This window comes from Coregonus clupeaformis, unplaced genomic scaffold, assembly GCF_020615455.1.
Source record: "Coregonus clupeaformis isolate EN_2021a unplaced genomic scaffold, ASM2061545v1 scaf0345, whole genome shotgun sequence".
Lineage (NCBI taxonomy): Eukaryota > Metazoa > Chordata > Actinopteri > Salmoniformes > Salmonidae > Coregonus > Coregonus clupeaformis.
In genome coordinates this window covers 78,199-98,943 of record NW_025533800.1, presented here as the reverse complement: position 1 = coordinate 98,943, position 20,745 = coordinate 78,199, and the positions used below count along the sequence as shown (strand labels likewise).

At 44.1% G+C, this 20,745-nt stretch overlaps 1 protein-coding gene across 3 annotated transcripts; it reads left to right on the top strand.

The window, feature by feature from the left end:
* Window positions 1-408: 408 nt before the first annotated feature.
* On the top strand, window positions 409-20,080 carry LOC121572350 (atlastin-2-like). Of its 3 annotated transcripts, XM_045214955.1 has the most exons (14): window positions 409-504; window positions 6,712-6,986; window positions 9,386-9,520; window positions 9,891-9,995; window positions 10,335-10,385; window positions 12,460-12,516; window positions 12,731-12,823; window positions 13,126-13,264; window positions 13,847-13,974; window positions 15,101-15,157; window positions 15,727-15,798; window positions 17,148-17,579; window positions 18,236-18,250; window positions 18,366-19,040. In XM_045214955.1, the coding sequence occupies exons 1-14, from the start codon at window positions 432-434 to the stop codon at window positions 18,474-18,476; spliced, it is 1,743 nt and encodes a 580-aa protein (XP_045070890.1). In that variant the 5' UTR covers window positions 409-431; the 3' UTR covers window positions 18,477-19,040. The 3 variants fall into 3 exon arrangements, with proteins under 3 accessions (XP_045070890.1, XP_045070889.1, XP_045070891.1); XM_045214954.1 differs by lacking the exon at window positions 18,236-18,250 and having other exon boundaries at window positions 18,948-20,080; XM_045214956.1 differs by lacking the exon at window positions 18,236-18,250.
* Window positions 20,081-20,745: the final 665 nt, after the last annotated feature.

The following is a 20,745-nucleotide window of genomic DNA, read 5'->3' as shown; positions in this document are numbered from 1 at the left end:
GGTCTCCCATTTACTAAAATTCTACAGTCTACATGGTTCAGTAATTGGCACACATCAACTGAAAAATGCATGAACATCACATGGGCAACTGCATAATCACACACTACCATCCTAGATCTCTAAACACTAAATAATGATTTTCATTAAATGATATTTAATAAATGTAACATATTTAAAGGCAACATTTTGTTTTGGCATTTGTGTGTGTGTGTCTGTATGGCAAGAACAATGCCCATTATCAGACCATAATAAACAAAACAAGTCAATCAGAAGGTTGAGTCTTTCAATCAATGCACAAACAATGCTCTTACATATTCCATTCATTAATTTAGGACCCCGCGGAAAAACCCCATCGTTTGAACTTGATAAAGAGGCAAGGGGGTTCGGGGTTTTTGACGTCAGCTGAATTTGATTATTTTGAACGGGTCAAGATGGCGGAGGAGAGCGGGTTGAAGCATCGGAATCACTCTCAGCAAAATTGCAAAAACAGCATTTTCGATGAAGGTATTATTTATCCTTATGTAGTAAATTATATCTGAACATATATACAATTAGGTTGTTTTGTGGGATTGACGATAATATCCCTGTTATTTTCATTCTGAGCTAACGTTATCATGGACGAGGGAATGCTATCGAGTTCCAGTGCACAGCATCCATCCCATTATTCGTTTCCTACTCATCCCCTTTCAATTTTAGGAGGAAAATATTTTGAATGAACATTAACGTCTTGATTGTGCATGACTGAAACTAAAATATTATGACAACCCAAATGTTTCGGTTCAACAAAGTCAAACGCCTCAACTAACTTTAGCAAGCTAGCTAGCCAGCCAGTAATAATAAGTTAGCGCTACACAATAAGCTGTACTGACTGTTCCTTTTTGTAATGCTAGCTAGCTAAATTATGTTAGCTGGCTGACATTTGTCTTACTTGTTGGTTTTAGTAAATCCAGGTAATCTTAGGATTTTGATATCTAGTGAACTACCAGTATGGCTTGCCCCATTAGCCCACACTGGTACCGTATGTGAAGGCATGATCCACCTTATGTCAAAGCAATCTTCAAGTGTCAATGTCATTATTAGATAGCTACTGTTAGCTAGCTAGCATGAGCCTGTAAACGTTTTAAATGAAATATCAAAGTACAGGATGACATGAGTGGCATAAGTGTTTTGTGTACCTAACTAGCTAACTATTTTAGTTGGATATCTAACTAACCTGTTAGAAGGTAAGGAGGCCAATGAACCTATGTTCTAACGTTAGTCTACTGCAAACATAATTAATTTGGCCAGCTAGACGTTAGTTAGCTGCTGTAGTAGCTGGTCTTATCTTCTGTTACACAACCCTCTCAAGAGGATTAGCTAGTTTGCCTGGCCAGTTGACCAAAGATGTTGGAATACTTGATACTTTAGCTTGCCAACTATTGTATCATTAACTGTTTCAATACTGACTGCATGCAAACAAGCATGGAAGTAAGCCATTACACTTTCACTGCTTCCACTAAGCCCTAGAGATCAAGTTTGTTTACTTGCAGCAGTTGTTCCTGTAACCTTACCTAGCCCTGCTGCTTTGATGCACAACTCTAGGGCTATCTTACATGGTGTGTTTTTGAACATTGACCTAGCCAGTCATACCATGGGATTGCATGGTGGATTGGAGGAATGGCTTGAGTTGGGGTGGGTTGAGCTCATGTTTTAAAGGGATACTTCGGGATTTTGGCAATGAGGCCCTTTACCTACTTCCCCAGAGTCCGATGAACTTGTGGTTACCATTTCTATGTGTCCAGTATGAAGTTAGAGGTAGTTTTGCGTGCCAATGCTAACCAGCGTTGGCTAGCAGATACCCATAGACTTCCAGTCAATGCGCTAATATTAGTTAGCAATTGCGCTTGTTAACAACTTCCTTCAAACTAACATAAAAATTACATAAAAAAATATATGGTATTCACAAGTTAATCTGACTCTGGGGAAGTAGATAAAGGGCCTCATTGCCACAATCCCGAAATATCCCTTTAAGTTGGTTCTGCTGGACTTCTTAATTTGGACTTTCTTGAAATGAGCCAAGGTCAGAGGTGTAGGAATTAACTTAATGGAATTGTTAGGAATAGAAATGTTCCCATACAAGGAGAGAACTACGTCTGACCATCCGTCCAAGCGTGGGAGATTAAGAGGATGGCAAATTTGTAAAAGGAAAGCTATGATTGGGATCTTTTGCCTCTAAGAAGTAGGCTATGCCTTGTCCGAGGCTCGAGCCAGGATGGACCATAGGGCAGGAGCCCATCTCCTGTTTCTATAGCATGAGGCAACTCTGTCTTATGTCTGGCTATCCAATTAAACTTTTTCCTATCCAATTTTCTCCCCAGTTCCACCCTTAAGACCTAGGCCAAGCTTTTGCACCTCTTGGCTAACATTTTATGAGCTAGCTAGCTTAGTTGGAGCAGGCATTTGGCATAGCTTACACTCTCAACCAACATATCTCCCCTGCAGTAACGACAAAGTGAGTATGCTTTAATTTGTGTGCTTAGACTGCCTACTGCTTAGCAAGAAATTGTGCTTGACTGGTGCGAGTTCCAGTTGTGCGAGTTGCGTCACTGCAAGGCACAGATTCTTAAAAAGGGGAGTCCCGTCATCATCCTAACATGGCATTTTCTCTAACATAGCGGTCTCAGTGGACAACTGCTGACGGAAGAGATCTCCGGCTATAGGATGATGACTAGGATCATCTTCCCCTCTCCCAATCCTAACCTTAACCATTAGTAGGGAAAATATAAAACTGACCCGAGAGCAATGTCTATGTGCAACTTTGGCCTACACTGATATCTGCACATGCATCTGAACAGAGTGCTGATAAGTGAGCAAGAGAACATTGGCCTAAGTGAACAACATTGCAGGGCCCTAGGTTATAAATAGCCTAGGTTAGCTCCCTTTGACCTATGGCATGATTTTGTTGTCTGGTTTCGTTTGGATTACCAGATTAACGTCCCTACCCCGTTGACGTTTTAAATTTAAGCTTAACACTAAGATCGTATTTTATAACTTGTCAATAGAACAAGCTTTCAAATTATGCCCACCTGACCCAAATTGTGATTTGTAATGAGCTGTTTTTGGATTGCATAAACAACAGTAATTGCGTGATGGTGGGGATGGAGGAGTTGTGTTCCAAACCAGTGTGCTTGCTCTAGTTCCTCAACAGCACAGCTAGGAGAGCTCAAAAAAGCACCTTATAGTTGAAGAATCTATTGAGTCATTTGAGTCACTCGCACCCTTGGCTGGTCCCCTGACGTTTGGCATGATGACGTGTTGGTATATGAGCAAAGCGCTCTAAATAATGCAGCAAGTCTTCCTCAGCCGTGAGAACTCTCTTTCATCCCGTACTTAGTCAGATCGTTCATCACCCGCTCCTCCCAGCAGCATTGGCTTCCAGCTGTTCATTTGGCCAAATGAGCTTCTAGCTTCAACACTTCTATCCTCAAAACTAGGGTTCCGGGAGGGCTGCAGTGTGTGCAGGCTTTTGTTCCATTCCAGCTCTAACAGTGCGACTCCAGGTGCGTTTAGCTAGTGCTGGTCCCGAACAAAATCCTGCACACACACTGTGGCTGTGGATGCCCATTCCGGTGCTGCACTAGGTGTAGGCCTATGCCTATAGGGACATTCTCCGGCCACAGGATTCTCAGTTGAACGCGCTTTTTAGTCCTGGTTTAGGTTTGTGTCTATAGATGCTTATTGAGGTGCCCAGTCAAGCACCCTTGACTGGGCAGTAGGCTGTTTCGATACTGCAGCACATAAGGCAGGGTTATTTATACGAAGGGTCCGGTCATGGTGGTCAAATCCCCCCATCAGTCATGGTCTGTCAAGGCCATGGCTATGATGAACAGTTGCTTGTTGTGTAGATGTCTATCAAGCTATTCGATTAGCAGCGCAATTAGCACAAGACTGGTTGCTTTGCCCTTAACCCCTTAAATGTTGTGCTCATGTTGTGTTGATCTAGTCTGAAACGACGGGGGCTTTATTTGTCTTGCGTTCTTCCCGACCTTCTGGCGATTACTGCCGTGTCATCAACTGTAATGTGATGAGGGTGGCTACGTGTGCGCGCGCCCCTCATGATCCCCCCCCCCTCCCAATGGGCTGACTGTCCTTGGGAGGACAGGGGGAACCGAACCAGAGCCCACAGACTTTATTAATGAAAGAATTTGGCCGGGGAGGCCGATTGATGTGGCGCTGGCAGGGCTGCACCGTCTGCCTGCTAGACGTGGGCATTTTGGTCCATCTGCTCTAACCAATGTTTGTTTCTTACCCATTTGTGAACTGCAAACTTTGCAACCCAGTTCCGGTCACTTTGTTTCCTGTTGTGCGTTTCTGTGAGCGTATGGTACAGACAGTATTTTCATCTTTCAGCTCTGTTTCACTCAAAGAGCAGCTCAACTATTCAGAGAACATCCGCATACAGTGCCTTCGGAAAGTATTCAGACCCCTTGACTTTGTCCACATTTATGTTACAGCCTTATTCTAAAATTGATTAGTTTTTTTCCCTCATCAATCTACACACACTACCCCATAATGACAAAGCAAAAACAGGTTTTTAGAATTGTTTTACTTTGTTGAAACACCTTTGGCAGCAATTACAGCCTCGCGTCTTCTTGGGTATGACGCGACAAGCTTGGCACACCTGTATTTGGGGAGTTTCTCCCATTCTTCTCTGCAGATCCTCTCAAGCTCTGTCAGGTTGGATGGGGAGCGTTGCTGCACATCTATTTTCAATTCTCTCCAGAGATGTTTGATCAGGTTCAAGTCCGGAATTTGGCTGGGCCACTCAAGGATATTCAGACTTGTCCCGAAGCCACTCCTGCGTTGTCTTAGCTGTATGCTTATGGTTGTTGTCCTGTTGGAAGGTGAACCTTCGCCCCAGTCTGAGGTCCTGAGCACTCTGGAGCAGGTTTTCATCAAGGATCTCTCTGTACTTTGCTCTATTCATCTTTGCATCGATCCTGACTAGTCTCCCAGTCCCTGCCGCTGAAAAACATCCCCACAGCATGATGCTGCCACCACCATGCTTCACCGTAGGGATGGTGCCATGTTTCTTCCAGACGTGATGCTTGGTATTCAGGCCAAAGAGTAGAATCGTGGTTTCATCAGACCAGAGAATCTTGTTTCTCATGGTCTGAGAGTCTTTAGGTGCCTTTTGGCAAACTCCAAGCGGGCTGTCATGTGCCTTTTTACTAAGGAGTGGCTTCAGTCTGGCCACTCTACCATAAAGGCCTGATTGGTGGAGTGCTGCAGAGATGATTGTCCTTCTGGAAGGTTCTCCCATCTCCACAGAGGAACTCTGGAGCTCTGTCAGAGTGACCATCGGGTTCTAAATCACCTCCCTGACCAAGGCCCTTCTCCCCCGATTGCTCAGTTTGGCCGGGCGGCCAGCTCTAGGAAGAGTCTTGGTGGTTCCAAACTTCTTCCATTTAAAGAATGCTGGAGGCCACTGTCCTTGGGGACCTTCAATGCTGCAGACATTTTTTGCTACCCTTCCCCAGATCTGTGCCTCGACACAATCCTGTCTCGGAGCACTACGGACACTTCCTTTGACCTCATGGCTTGGTTTCTGCTCTGACATGCACTGTCAACTGTTGGACCTTATATAGACAGGTGTGCCTTTCCAAATCATGTCCAATCAATTGAATATACCACAGGTGGACTCCCAAGTTGTAGAAACATCTCAAGGATGATCAATGGAAACAGGATGCACCTGAGCTAAATTTCGAGTCTCATAGCAAAGGGTCTAAATACTTACGTAAGGTATTTCTGTTTTTATGGGGTATTGTGCGTAGATTGCTGAGGATTTGTTATTTATTTAATCCATTTTAGAATAGGGCTGTAACAAAATGTAGAAAAAGTAAAGTGGTCTGAATACTTTCCATAGGCACTGTATATTGTAGTTCAACTTCATTGAATTGCATCCATAAAATGAATCATGAAAAGATAATGATAGTCAATTAGGCCTAATCTTGGTTACTGCTCTCAACATTTGACTTGAATGTTGTTGCTTTGGCATACTGACATGTCTGAAGTCAAGAACGTTTGACATCAAAACTTGTGACATATGACTGGGACCCATTTATTGTTCTGTCTGCTGTTTCTGGTGTTTAAAGGGACGGTTCCCAAAAATTAAACTATTTTCATCTCGTTCAAGAACCTTACTGGTGTGATCAGAGCGGGTGTCTCTCAGACCATAGACTACCTGTCTAAACCACACCGTAGAGAAACAGGAGGCAGAAAGGCAACCAGACACACCAACTCGCTGCTAGCTAACACAACATTTAGAAAACAAAATAACCTTTGACATCCCGGCGTTTTGATCGGGTTCTCTGCAGAGTACCGTTGCTGATGTCTTTTAAAAGGATACTATAGAACCAAGATTTGGCCTAGTTCCAGTAACCCAAGATTTAGACTAGTTAGATTTAACGAGGCTACAGATTGGTGTTAGCATCGTTGAGTGAAAAATGATGGCGTAGTGCCCCAAAAATCTGGTTAAAGTAGCACAGTTGAATTGATATTGGGTGAATTAGTAGGCATATGCAGGTATGTGTCAATAGCCACTTTATCTAACCAGTAACCACTTTCAGGTTTGAAAATGTTTAACAGACTGATTTGGGGGTGGACCTTCTCTTTTAAGTTATGAACTAAGTGAAGACTTTCCCTTTTAATGATTCTAAACATCTCTCCCAGGTGGGCATGGGGTGGATGATGTGCCTCATAAGATGAGCCCTGAGGAAGAGGAGGCCCTGTTGTCGGAGGAAGACGTGTTGTCGGCCAGGCCGGTCCAGATCGTTGTGGCTCACGAGGACGACCACGCCTTTGAGCTCGACGAGGCGGCGCTGGAGCGCATCCTGCTGCAGGAGCATGTGCGCGACCTCAATGTGGTGGTGGTGTCGGTGGCCGGTGCCTTCCGCAAGGGCAAGTCCTTCCTGCTGGACTTCATGCTGCGCTTCATGTACAACCAGGTGAGGCCACACACAGTTTTACTTGTACAACCTGTTGAGGCTAGACAAGCTTGTATAGTATACATGGACAACTAGGGCCTAAAATGAACTTTTTGGTCCACCAGCCACTGTGGTAGGTAGGTTTTAAAATCTACCAGTCACTCAGATTTTTTTACCAGCCAACATGTTTTTGCTCAAATTACACCAACAAAACGCAGTAAAATGGATTAGCATTCTTTGTAATGTTTCTGAAACAATAAATGTATTACTAGTAAGAAGTGATGTGGTATATTGTTTATTTTTCTATAATTTGTGACAGTCTTTTAACCAAACTATCACAGATGAGACAATGTTCACAGGTTACCGTGGTAATGCGACTGGAGTCATGTTTGTGCCTGTGAGATTGTCTGACTAGTAGCTGCGTTGTCTTCTCTAGCAGTTGAAACATTGAAAAAAAAAAAACCTAGCTTGTGAACAAAAACAATGTAAGTAGCCAAGAAATACAAGGACAAAGTCTCACTTCAGTATATTAGACCAACTTTTATGCCAGTGCTTCTATAAATTAATCTTTCACTCAGCTCCTCACGGGCACAAAGCTCCCAGCCAGGCAGTGTTGCAGCGCGAGGTGGGATAGGCTATAGGAGTCATAGCTCTTTGACTTTGTGCGATGAATTTACCAGCTACTAAACAAAATGGCTACTGCAGCATTTATTTTGCTGTAAATGTGATCATACATGACTTTTTCTTCACCAATGTGAGTGAAATGCTCGCACTGGAGCCCTGACCAGCCGACAACGTGACTGGTGAAATTGATATCTTACCCGCCAATGCCAAAATCTACCTGCATTTGGCGCGTCGGGTTTCAATTTGAGGCCCTGTGTGCTAGATGAAAGCATGTAAAGGTAGGTGAACCTGCACACAGGCCTATATGTATAACCAGGGCTTTTATAGTACATGTACATTGTACAACCAGGAGAGGCCATATAGGTGTAGAATTAGTTGTATTTTTGCCGAGGCAGCAGCTACTCTTCCTGACGTCCAGCAACAATAAGGCAGTTAAATAAATTTAAAAATCTTACATGACATTTACATTTCACAACACATTAAGTGACAGCCTATACTGACACACACCTGATCTGACCCACCAAGTATTGAAATGCACAGGTTGCAATGCAAACACAGTGGCTGTCAACCCGCCAGTCTGGGACATACTAGAATATGAGGCAGGATTCAACATTAACGCTCGCCCGCTTTTTATTTCCCAGAGAAGGTAAACGCGTGCTTTGGGATAAATTGATAGACGACAGTAGAAATTCACTTGGTAGCCAGTAGACTTTTTACCTACTTGCCCCCGAACGGAGAAAACCCATTGACGTCAAAACCCTGTGAGGACTGGAGCACGGCTTATGTCACATGTCTGGTGAACTTGATGTGGGTCTGAGTGCTTTATGACTGGTGGGGTTCCGCAGCATTGAAGAGCTATTTTCTGCAGCTTGCGCTGTGAAATTATCCAGTATCGCTTATTGAAAATATTGTTTGTTGGACTACTTGGCAGTGCTTTGGGACATCTGCTAACATGAAGAGTGCCCTTTGAACAAGTAGGACATTCAGGAGACTCCGGGCCCTGCTAGAAAATGTTAAAAGGATGGACTTCAGACAAACTCGTTAGGTAAAACGCCACAGCCAACCAGAGATGATACTTCTCTTGAGTTGGAGAACATTGTCCTCATATTTTTCACTCAGTGAAACTATTTAAGAGCTGCGAGGAATTCATTCACTCCATTCATCGGACGCTAAGGGAGTAAACTTATCAGGATTTCTCAACATGTCCTTCCACAACTTGCTAAACCCTTGTCAGTGAATTAGCGGTCTCTGTTCATAATTTGTTTAGGGGGATGATCGTAATCCATATGAGCTATGCTTAAAGCTGGGCATTTTCTGGGCAGCACAATGCTTTGGACTGTGGCCCGCTTTTGCAAGAACACTGCCCTTTTTATTCCAGGCATAAAGGCTGCTTTTGTGTGTGCCCCTCGATGTTTGAGCAGGGATCACGTCCAATATGCCACTCAAGTATGCTAACAAACAGGAGAGCCTGGGTTAGGGGTGTTCAATAGGAGAGTAAGGGCCTGTCCAGAAAAAACCCCTAGCCCCTAGATACTTCATGCATATCTGGAATACATCTGATGGGTACAAGCAGGTACTGTAGTATTTCTTGCCATCTAATAGGCTTGGTAGGGCCTTGACCATATTGCTCGCTTATACCTTTCAGGTTTACATGAATTGTCTAGGGGAAATGGCTCGAGGTTGTTTCAGGGCAGGGCCTGCGAGGACTGCTTCAGCCAATGAGTCTCGATACTGTAGCTACATGGCTCATATGATCGCTAAGGCCCTGCTTTGATGTGTCCTCTTCCTCCTTTCAGACATCCTGCTCCTGGCTTGGTGGGCACGAGGAGCCACTGACGGGCTTCACCTGGCGGGGGGGCTGCGAGAGGGAGACCACGGGCATCCTGGCCTGGAGCGAGGTGTTTGTGGTGGACAAGCCAGATGGGAGCAAGGTAAATACAAAGTCACTTTTTCCTTTTGGGTGGGCACACGTTTTCTCCAACCAAGGATTGAATTGTTTTTAAAAGAGATTACACTCCTAAATCAAAGTTTGTCCGATACAGTCAAGATGAGTCCATATCAAACGGCATCAGTTGTGAAGCAAAATGTGGAAATGATATGCCGCTTATCGTCTCCATCCATTTTGGGTTGCGGCATATAGCTGGATTTACGAAACAGATTTACAAACTTTGATTTGAGTGTAATGTCCCTTTAAACACACAATGTAAGATTTCCAGTTGTCCATTGGTTATTGCAACTGATTTAATACCCCTTGATTGGTGAAGAATATGACTTATTAATTGATTTATACTTTCTCTGCAGGTTGCTGTTCTTCTAATCGACACACAGGGGGCTTTCGACAGCCAATCGACCATCAAAGATTGTGCGACGCTGTTTGCGTTGAGCACCATGACCAGCTCTGTACAGGTATGATGCTCTCCCCTCCCACAGTGTTGTGTACCCTTTTATATTAAGGTATTCACTTCTCAAATAAGTAGGGGAGATCCACAATGTGCGATTTATTATAGGCTGTTTGGACGAGGAATGCCTCTACCTATCCCCCTTTCGTCAGTAAGTATCCGAATTGAAAAATGCTAAATGCAGACAGTTTATGAAGTTATATTGTTATGTGCTAGTTCTAGACAGATTGAATACCAGACCTTCCTCCTCCCCGTACCAACTTTTCAATTCATACAAAACATTGATTGAAAATGTGATCCATGTAGACTTTAGTACAGGTTATTGATGATTTGTCCCCCCCGTTAGGTTTACAACTTGTCTCAGAATGTGCAAGAAGACGACCTTCAACATCTCCAGGTGTGTGTGCGTGCACGCGCATGTTTGGATAGTTTTGGAAGGGGGACTTACAATCTTCAACACTGCTTTGGCCATGAGCTTTGGACATTGAACTCCACGAGCAGATGATGTAACTTGAAATGGCTCTTTACTTTGTTATACACTGCTCAAAAAAATTAAGGGAACACTAAAATAACACATCCTAGATCTGAATGAATGAAATAATCTTATTAAATACTTTTTTCTTTACATAGTTGAATGTGCTGACAACAAAATCACACAAATTATCAATGGAAATCAAATTTATCAACTCACGGAGGTCTGGATTTGGAGTCGCCCTCAAAATTTAAGTGGAAAACCACACTACAGGCTGATCCAACTTTGATGTAATGTCCTTAAAACAAGTCAAAATGAGGCTCAGTAGTGTGTGTGGCCTCCACGTGCCTGTATGACCTCCCTACAACGCCTGGGCATGCTCCTGATGAGGTGGCGGATGGTCTCCTGAGGGATCTCCTCCCAGATCTGGACTAAAGCATCCGCCAACTCCTGGACAGTCTGTGGTGCAACGTGGCGTTGGTGGATGGAGCGAGACATGATGTCCCAGATGTGCTCAATTGGATTCAGGTATGGGGAACGGGCGGGCCAGTCCATAGCATCAATGCCTTCCTCTTGCAGGAACTGCTGACACACTCCAGCCACATGAGGTCTAGCATTGTCTTGCATTAGGAGGAACCCAGGGCCAACTGCACCAGCATATGGTCTCACAAGGGGTCTGAGGATCTCATCTCGGTACCTAATGGCAGTCAGGCTACCTCTGGCGAGCACATGGAGGGCTGTGCGGCCCCCCAAAGAAATGCCACCCCACACCATGACTGACCCACCGCCAAACCGGTCATGCTGGAGGATGTTGCAAGCAGTAGAACGTTCTCCACGGCGTCTCCAAACTCTGTCACGTCTGTCACATGTGCTCAGTGTGAACCTGCTTTCATCTGTGAAGAGCACAGGGCGCCAGTGGCGAATTTGCCAATCTTGGTGTTCTCTGGCAAATGCCAAATGTCCTGCACGGTGTTGGGCTGTAAGCACAACCCCCACCTGTGGACGTCGGGCCCTCATACCACCCTCATGGAGTCTGTTTCTGACCGTTTGAGCAGACACATGCACATTTGTGGCCTGCTGGAGGTCATTTTGCAGTGCTCCTCCTTGCACAAAGGCGGAGGTAGCGGTCCTGCTGCTGGGTTGTTGGCCTCCTCCACGTCTCCTGATGTACTGGCCTGTCTCCTGGTAGCGCCTCCATGCTCTGGACACTACGCTGACACACAGCAAACCTTCTTGCCACAGCTCGCATTGATGTGCCATCCTGGATGAGCTGCACTACCTGAGCCACTTGTGTGGGTTGTAGACTCCGTCTCATGCTACCACTAGAGTGAAAGCACCGCCAGCATTCAAAAGTGACCAAAACATCAGCCAGGAAGCATAGGAACTGAGAAGTGGTCTGTGGTCACCACCTGCAAAACCAGCCCTTTATTGGGGGTGTCTTGCTAATTGCCTATAATTTCCACCTGTTGTCTATTCCATTTGCACAACAGCATGTGAAATGTATTGTCAATCAGTGTTGCTTCCTAAGTGGACAGTTTGATTTCACAGAAGTGTGATTGACTTGGAGTTACATTGTGTTGTTTAAGTGTTCCCTTTATTTTTTTGAGCAGTGTATATCATAGCCCTCTGGGGGAAATGTCGATATGATATTCCTTTGATTATCAACCATGCAGTTGGAACTATTGTACTTAGTGGGCCACAAGTAGAGAGCACTTGTATGGAAGTGTATAGCTGATTCCTCCCTTTGTTAAAGATAAACAATGGATGTTTTTAATTGCTATCTAGCAATTCATTTGAACGTCAAATTTTGGCTTGAAATGTGACTATGGGACCCCTTTTGGGTCAAGCGCACACCCAAACCTACTCAACAGAAGACTCTCTTAAGGGACGTGTTATTGACATCACTATCCTATTAGATGGCAACAGTCAGATTGTTTGACTGACTGTTGACCTTTTTTGACGAGGATGTGGACTAATACTTTTGTTTTTCCCTACCTAGCTCTTTACCGAATATGGAAGGCTGGCCTTGGAAGAAATCTATGAGAAACCCTTTCAGGTATTGTCACATTTCTCTGCTGCCTTTCCGGAATGAATGGCCTGCAACACATTTCTTATTGGATAATAATAAAGAGCTTTTTAAGTAATTGAGATGGCGCTAATAGGCATTTCTAGAGTCTTATTCAATATGGCCACCATTACTTGACCATTTGTGAAAAGTCAATAGTCCTATAGTATCTTGTTATTTCTTCCTTCATTGTCTTCCACAACAGACTTTAATGTTTCTTATAAGAGACTGGAGCTACCCCTACGAGCATCCCTACGGTTTGGAAGGAGGGAAGAGTTTCCTGGAGAAGAGATTACAAGTATGTCTTTTTTCACTGGCTCCATTATTCGTTCTAAGAAAATCAGAGCTTCAACTTCGGACATTTCAGGAACTAAAGCGCTTACACGCATCCACTATTCAAACAGCCTGGTGTCATATGTCTGCAGTCTTGCCAACTGTTATGGTCATTGTGTTTTGGCATGACAATGACCAGTAGTAGGCTATACAGCTATGCTGCCTTCATCAGGGTTTCAGCACAAACAGATCTGAGACCAGGTTAATTGGAACAATATTTGTCCAACCATTTACTTGAATAAGCAAGGGTCTCTCCACTGTGTGCAGGTGAAACAGAACCAGCACGAGGAGCTGCAGAATGTCAGGAAGCACATCCACTCTTGCTTCTCTAACATTGGCTGCTTCCTCCTGCCCCACCCCGGCCTCAAGGTGGCCACCAACCCCAACTTTGATGGCAGACTCACAGGTATGCTATAGGAAAAGCTTGCTCAATGACCATTGTGGAAAGATGGCATACCTATCTCTATGAGAGCATGGACAGCGCCATTGAGGGCTATCCATTTTAAAGTAGTTAATTTCTTCTACTTCTGAGTGTATTGACAGTTCATGGCGCTGCCCATGCTAAAACAGGCTTTAGTCAAAGTTCACCCCCTAGCCAACTCTGTCAATTCCAAATAAACCATTCCCTACCCCAAGGCACTCCTGTAGATCTGAAGCGATTGGATAGGTTTTAAGCACTATGGTCAAATTTCTACCTAGCCAATCAGAAGCCAAGGTGAAGCTATTATCATAATGCTATATCTATCCAATCATCTCAGATATCCAGGTGTGCCTAGGGAATATGGTTCACTGTAGACTTGCATTTTTTTATCTTAGATTGCATTTATGTAGCGCTTTTCTTCTATTATAATACAAAGCTAACCTTTTCAAAGTTATAAAACAACACATTTGCCTTTTATATAGTTGCATTTAAGGTCAGCTGATGGTTAATTTTTTTAAATTGAATATTTCAACAATAAATGGATTTCTCACTTGTCTCTCCCTCCAGATATTGATGATGATTTCAAGACTGAGCTAGTCAACCTAGTGCCAATCTTGTTGTCCCCGGAGAACTTGGTGGAGAAAGAAATCGGAGGAGCCAAAGTGACGTGCCGAGACCTTGTACACTATTTCAAAGTAAGTCGATTGTTTTAAATCTTATACCTTTTCCCCTTATGCCTTGCCATCACTAGCTGGCTTCCACCCAGTACCCTGCCCTGAACTTAGTCACTGTCACTAGCCGGCTTCCACCCAGTACCCTGTCCTGAACTTAGTCACTGTCACTAGCCGGCTTCCACCCAGTACCCTGCCCTGAACTTAGTCACTGTCACTAGCCGGCTTCCACCCAGTACCCTGTCCTGAACTTAGTCACTGTCACTAGCCGGCTTCCACCCAGTACCCTGTCCTGAACTTAGTCACTGTCACTAGCCGGCTTCCACCCAGTACCCTGTCCTGAACTTAGTCACTGTCACTAGCCGGCTTCCACCCAGTACCCTGTCCTGAACTTAGTCACTGTCACTAGCCGGCTTCCACCCAGTACCCTGTCCTGAACTTAGTCACTGTCACTAGCCGGCTTCCACCCAGTACCCTGCCCTGAACTTAGTCACTGTCACTAGCCGGCTTCCACCCAGTACCCTGTCCTGAACTTAGTCACTGTCACTAGCCGGCTTCCACCCAGTACCCTGTCCTGAACTTAGTCACTGTCACTAGCCGGCTTCCACCCAGTACCCTGTCCTGAACTTAGTCACTGTCACTAGCCGGCTTCCACCCAGTACCCTGCCCTGAACTTAGTCACTGTCACTAGCCGGCTTCCACCCAGTACCCTGTCCTGCACCTTAGAGGATGCTGCCCTATGTACATAGACATAGAATCACTGGTCACTTTAATAATGGAACACTGGTCACTTTAATGTTTACATACTATTTTACTCATTTAATATGTGTATATACTGTATTCTAGTCAATGCCACTCTGACGTTGCTCGTTCTAATATTTATTTATTTCTTAATTCCATTCTTTTACTTTGAGATTTGTGTGTATTGTTGTGAATTGTTAGATACTACTGCACTGTTGGAGCTAGGAACACAAGCATTTCGCTACACCCGCAATAACATCTGCTAAATATGTGTATGTGACCAATAACATTTGATTTACTATATACCTCTCCTGTTATATACCCATTTTTCCTCTATACTTTTCTTCCTTTATTCCTTTTCTTCTTCTGACAAAAATGTTGCTTGTGTTTTTTTTCTTTTTCGGCACAGGCATACATGAAAATATACCAAGGGGAGGAGCTGCCTCATCCCAAGTCAATGTTACAGGTAGTTAACTCTCCAGATAGTCAATGATACATTCCCCTAACTACTGTATTATGTTCAGTAGGCACAAAATGGAATAGAATAGTTTGAGGCGGGTGTAAAACGGGGAGGTACTACCTGAATTTAACCAATTAGAAAGCTTGTTTTTGTCTTCTGTTGCAAAATGTTCTGGTAATACAACCCTGAAGCATGATCATGTTTTCACTTGTTGTTGACAATGGATTGTGTGACATGAACATTCGTTGCATCCCAAAGCCTTTTACAGACCTTATGATACCATTTATGTTACCGTACTTTGTCAATGAGAGATTAGCAAACAATATATGCTTTTACTCATGGGCGTGGGGCGGTGTGCCCCTTTCTGTCCAATGAGGTAATCTCTGAGCAATATTTGTCTATTTAGAGGGCCCCTTTTGGCTTAAGAGCACCCCCAGAGGCAACACGTATTCCATATAGCCGCTTTAAAACTTGAGTAGAATTTCATGTGAATGTAGGAGAACGTTGATGCACCAAAGGAACCTAATCTCAGGACGGCTGCGTTTTCCCCTCTGCTTTCTCCCGCTGTCACCTAGGCAACGGCTGAAGCCAACAATCTTGCAGCAGTAGCAGGAGCAAAAGACATTTACAACAAAGGCATGGACCAGGTAATTGAACAATTTACTTTTTAGTTTTAAGCATCCAATTTACTGTATGACTTTGACTAATAAAAGCAGTTGAAGCGTTTTCCTCTGCGCAGATGAGTTGTGGCATGTGTTACTACCTACATTATACTCGAGGTTGATTCAGTCGTAAAGCTTTTTTGTTTGTTTTTTTGTTGTCCATTTAACCGTCGATCTTCATTAGACGGCTCTAAATAAACTCGGTAAATAGGTCAGTTTGTGCTCTCCGCAAAGTTGTGCCCTTCTAGCTCCTATCTAGAGACGCAATGGCTCCTTGTAGATCTGAAAGGATTTGGTTGGAGCATCTCTGTGTCGTCTGGTGTGTTCACATTTACCTTGTTTCTTCTGTATTGATCATCTATACTGAACAAAAATATAAACGCAACAATTTTACTGAGTTACACTTCATATAAGGAAATCGGTCAATTGAAATAAATCCATTAGGCCCTAATGTATGGATTTCACATGATTGGGCAGGGGCGCAGCCATGAGTGGGGCTGGAAAGGCATAGGCCCACCCACTTGGGCGCCAGGCCCAGCCAATCCGAATGAGTTTTTCCCCACAAAAGGGCGTTATTACAGACAGAAATACTCCTCAGTTTCATCAGCTGTCCAGGTGGCTGGTCTCAGACGGTCCCGCAGGTGAAGAAGCCGGATGTGGAGGTCCTGGGCTGGCGTGGTTACACGTGGCCTGTAGTTGTGAGGCCAGTTGGACGTACTGCCAAATTCTCTAAAACGACGTTGGCCTATGTTAGAGAAATTGACATTCAATTCTCTGGAAACCGCTCTGGTGGACATTCCTTCAGTCAGCATTCCAATTGCACGCTCCCTCAATCTGTGGTGCTGTGTTTTGTGACAAAACTGCACATTTTAGTGGCCTTTTATTGTCCCCAGCACAATCTGCACCTGTGTAATGATCATGCTGTTTAATCAGCTTCTTGATATGCCACACCTATCAGGTGGATGGATTATCTTGGCAAAGGAGAAATAACAGGGATGTAAACAAATTTGTGCAGAATTTGAGAGAAATAAGCTCTGTATGGAATATTTCTTGGATCTTTTATTTCAGCTCATGAAAAATGGGCCCAACATAGATGTTGCGTTTTTATCTTTTTGTTCAGTATAGTTCTACCAGATCTGAGGGGCAAAGAGACGTGAGGCTAGGGGTTGATTTGTGATCGGAAAGGCATGCGTGTGTGTATGATTGATTGCTATCAAATTGTCTTGCATCTGTCGATGCCCAGGCCATATGGGATTATAAGACACTGAATATTCCATGAGTAAATGAGTTACAATATGTGTATGTCCCTCATAGCGAACTCCCCTTTCTCCCAGGTGTGCGGCGGCGACAAGCCCTACATGGCCCCCGATCAACTGGAGCGCGGCCACGCGAACCTGCGGCAGGTGGCGGTCAAACACTTCCGCTCGGTCAAGAAAATGGGTGGCGAGGACTTCTGCCGGTGCTACCAGGAGCAGCTGGAGGCAGAGCTGGACGAGGCCTTCACCAACTTCATCAAGCACAACGATGGCAAGAACATGTTCTACGCGGCGCGCACGCCCGCCACGCTCTTCGCCGTCATGTTCGCCATGTACGTGGCGTCGCTGGTCACGGGCTTCCTGGGTATCAACACAGTGGCCACAGTGTGTAATATCATTATGGGCGTGGCACTGGCGGCGCTCTGCCTATGGGCCTATGTGAAGTATTCCGGCGAGTTCCGCGAGGTGGGCAGCGTCATCGACCAGGTGGCCGAGACCCTGTGGGAGCAGGTGGGTGACCCGGGGGGAAGAAATGCCTGCTGCACGTCTCTTGATCAATCCGAATATTATGCATGTTCCATTTCTCTCTTGCTCGGGCTCTTTCACACTTCTCTCATCTCCCTTTTTAATGTGTACCTCTTTCTCTTGTTTTCTTTCTACTCCCTTTTGCTCTTTTTCTTTCTACCCCCTCACTCTCTTCCCTTTTCTTTCCCCGTCTCACACCATGTCCCTCTCCTGCTTACTCTTTCACAGAGAGCATTCGCTCCCAAACTTTTTCTCCTGTTCTTTTCCTAACCTATCTGGATGTGACTGAAATGTGATTCACCCAAACATCTCTTTCCTCCCTCTCAAACCAGAATCTCCCCAAATCAAGTTTCTTATTTCCTCATCAGCCCAACCTTTTCTTCCCTTGTTCCCTATCTGCCTTTGTCTCTGGTTGTACCCTGATTCTTTACCCTTTCTCCAGAAGTGTGCACCCGCCATGGATTTAAAATAAATGTATTGGTGTAAGCGTTGGCTGGAGGGAGTTTCAACCACTGTTAAATCCATGAGAGGGAGGGTGCAAGTGCACACTTTGGAAGAAGGCTAGAGAATTTGGACGCCTCCCTCACTAATTTCCCCACTAATTAGTCTTCCCTCTTTTTTTTACTTTGTGCTTCCCACAGAGGACTCCACGAAAGGTGAGAGGTGGACAGAGTGAAAAAAGGCTCCATCTTTTGTCATTTTGGAGACAGAAATAACTTAGTCACTAATGTCATTAATACGGCCACAATACTTCCCTTGCCTTGTTTTCAGATCTTTTCCAAACTCTTTGAGGTGGCGAGGAGTCGAGTCCCGTTGGGTTCCTTGATACCGGCCCAGAGAACGAGACTGGCCTCAAACAACAATGTCAAGAAGAAAAACTAGCGCCTGCTGTTTTTCCCCCTTCGCTCGGTTTCCCATGTCCATTTTTAGGACTATATATAAATGTTTTCTTTTTTTGGTAGTTCATGGTCCCCATGCCATGCTGGCTTAGTATTTAAAAACGGAATAGTATACCTGGTTCTCACCACAAATGTAGAATACAGGTTTGCACTTTCATGGTTGATTTGTTGTTTTTTCTCATTCCATGTTGAGGGGATTGTGGGGCTAAGGGTGGGGTAGGGTGACATCGGGTGCTTAGGTTTTATTGTGTGTGTGCATGATAAGCTGACACAATTTTTGGTATGGATGAATGTACGAATGAACAAATTAAGCTTGCTTTCCTTTCCTCGCTCCTTTCTCTCCACCTCCAGTTGTTGTTACTGGTTTTATCCTCTTTTCCCCCCTTCTCCTTTCGTCTGACATCTTCCCCCTCCTTCTTTTTGTCTTTCCTACCATTCTTGTCTCTCTCCCCAGGTGTTGAAGCCTCTGGGCGATCACTATATGGAGGATAACATTAGGAGTGTGGTCGACAGTCTCTGCTTGTCTGAGCGAGCAGGTGTCGCAGCACGCCAAGTTAAAGACAAAATGAGAGACCGACGGTCCGCTGCCCCCACGAACACTGCCCACCTGCCCGTAGAACCAAAGTTTACAGCTTTACCCTCTGTTATTGGTCCTAGCTGCTCGTCACTTAACTCGGGCACCAAATGAGAAGGCGGCGTTACGAGCGGTTGGCAGTGTGGGGGAAGGATGGGCCCGCCTCATTTTCCTTGATCAGACTGCTGATTGGTTGTCTTGTGAGATGTCTTCCCTCCCCCAGCCAATGGAAACGGATTATTGTTATAGTGACAGGACATCATGTTGCAGTTTTATTCAAGCGGGGCCAGTTTTGAGCTCAGTAGTTTTTATTAATGGTCGTCTGGGACAGGTTTAGAGGACTGTTTAAGCCACCATTTACTCCTTTTCTTGTCTGTAAGAACTTTCTCCAGCTTTCTCGTTTTCCTTCCCACTTGTCGGAGTGAATGGATATCAATGTAAGAACAACCACTGCTCTGTTTCACTAACACTTTGCCATTTTATGAGACACCGTTACACACAACGATCAAGGTATAGCTAGCTGTAGCCTGCCTATCAGTTCAGCGTGACCCTCACACCTCCCGCTACATCTCTCAACCAGCTGCTCTTAAGGTTAATCATTTTGTATTTTAGGATTGTTATTCTGTTGTGATTATTCCATCCAGACCATTACCGCCAATGTGTGCTGTTTTGTACAGTTTAGTTTTTTAAACTCATCCAAAATGGGGCATGTGTATGAAATATACATATATAAATACATTTTCTATACCTTTTTTGTAGCTGGAAGAACAATGGTTTCGTGGTAGGCCACTGTGTGCAGTTTACTGTATGTAAATGAATGCTTTTGTGATTTGTGTATATGTCCAATAAATTCTTTTTTATATACATTTGTAAAGTAATCTACATTGAGCACTGCAATTCCACCCCTGCTGGCAAAGAATGTTTGTAAACTTATTTTTTGTCTTCTGTTGCAGTTTAAAGTTATTTTCGTTAATTTATTTTTAAATACAAGATTAAAACAATACTACAGTATATGAAGTAATGCTTGATTGGTTTGTTTGTACAGACTGAGGCCCCCGTACACATTCAGCGGTGTTGGGGTAGTGAACTACATGTTGTTCAACTAGTAATTTTACTACATTTTGCAGTAGCTTGGCGGTAGCTGAACTCAATTCACATCTTTGTAGTGTTTTCAGTTAACTTTTTTTGCTGTGTAGCTAACTACTGAAATTATGGGTGAAGTAGGCAATTTCCTTTTCTGGCATCAGACCTGCCTAATTGTCGTTTGAAACAGTTTTGTGTTTTTAATAGGCTAAATTGCACATTCTGTTAAGATCTGACTCTAGAATGAACAGTTCTTGCAATTTGTAGTCTGACCTTTTCAGATTCAGATATAATCATTTATTACATTTTAGTCATTTAGCAGACGCTCTTTAGGGAGTGCATACATTTTTCTTCAAGCAGTAGTTTGGATGTAGTGAACTACTTTTTCAAAGACTTAACTATTTTTCTTAACGGTAGCTTAACTTCTCCCAGTGTGAAGTAGCTTGGTAAACTATATATTCAGAGTAGCTGAACGCATTTGACAATGGTTGTGATACAACTGATATTTTTGATTCCAATGGAGAGTTTGTCTACACAATGTTTACACAGCCATTGGTGTCTTCACAACACTTGTGTAATCTTTGTGCAGAAAAAT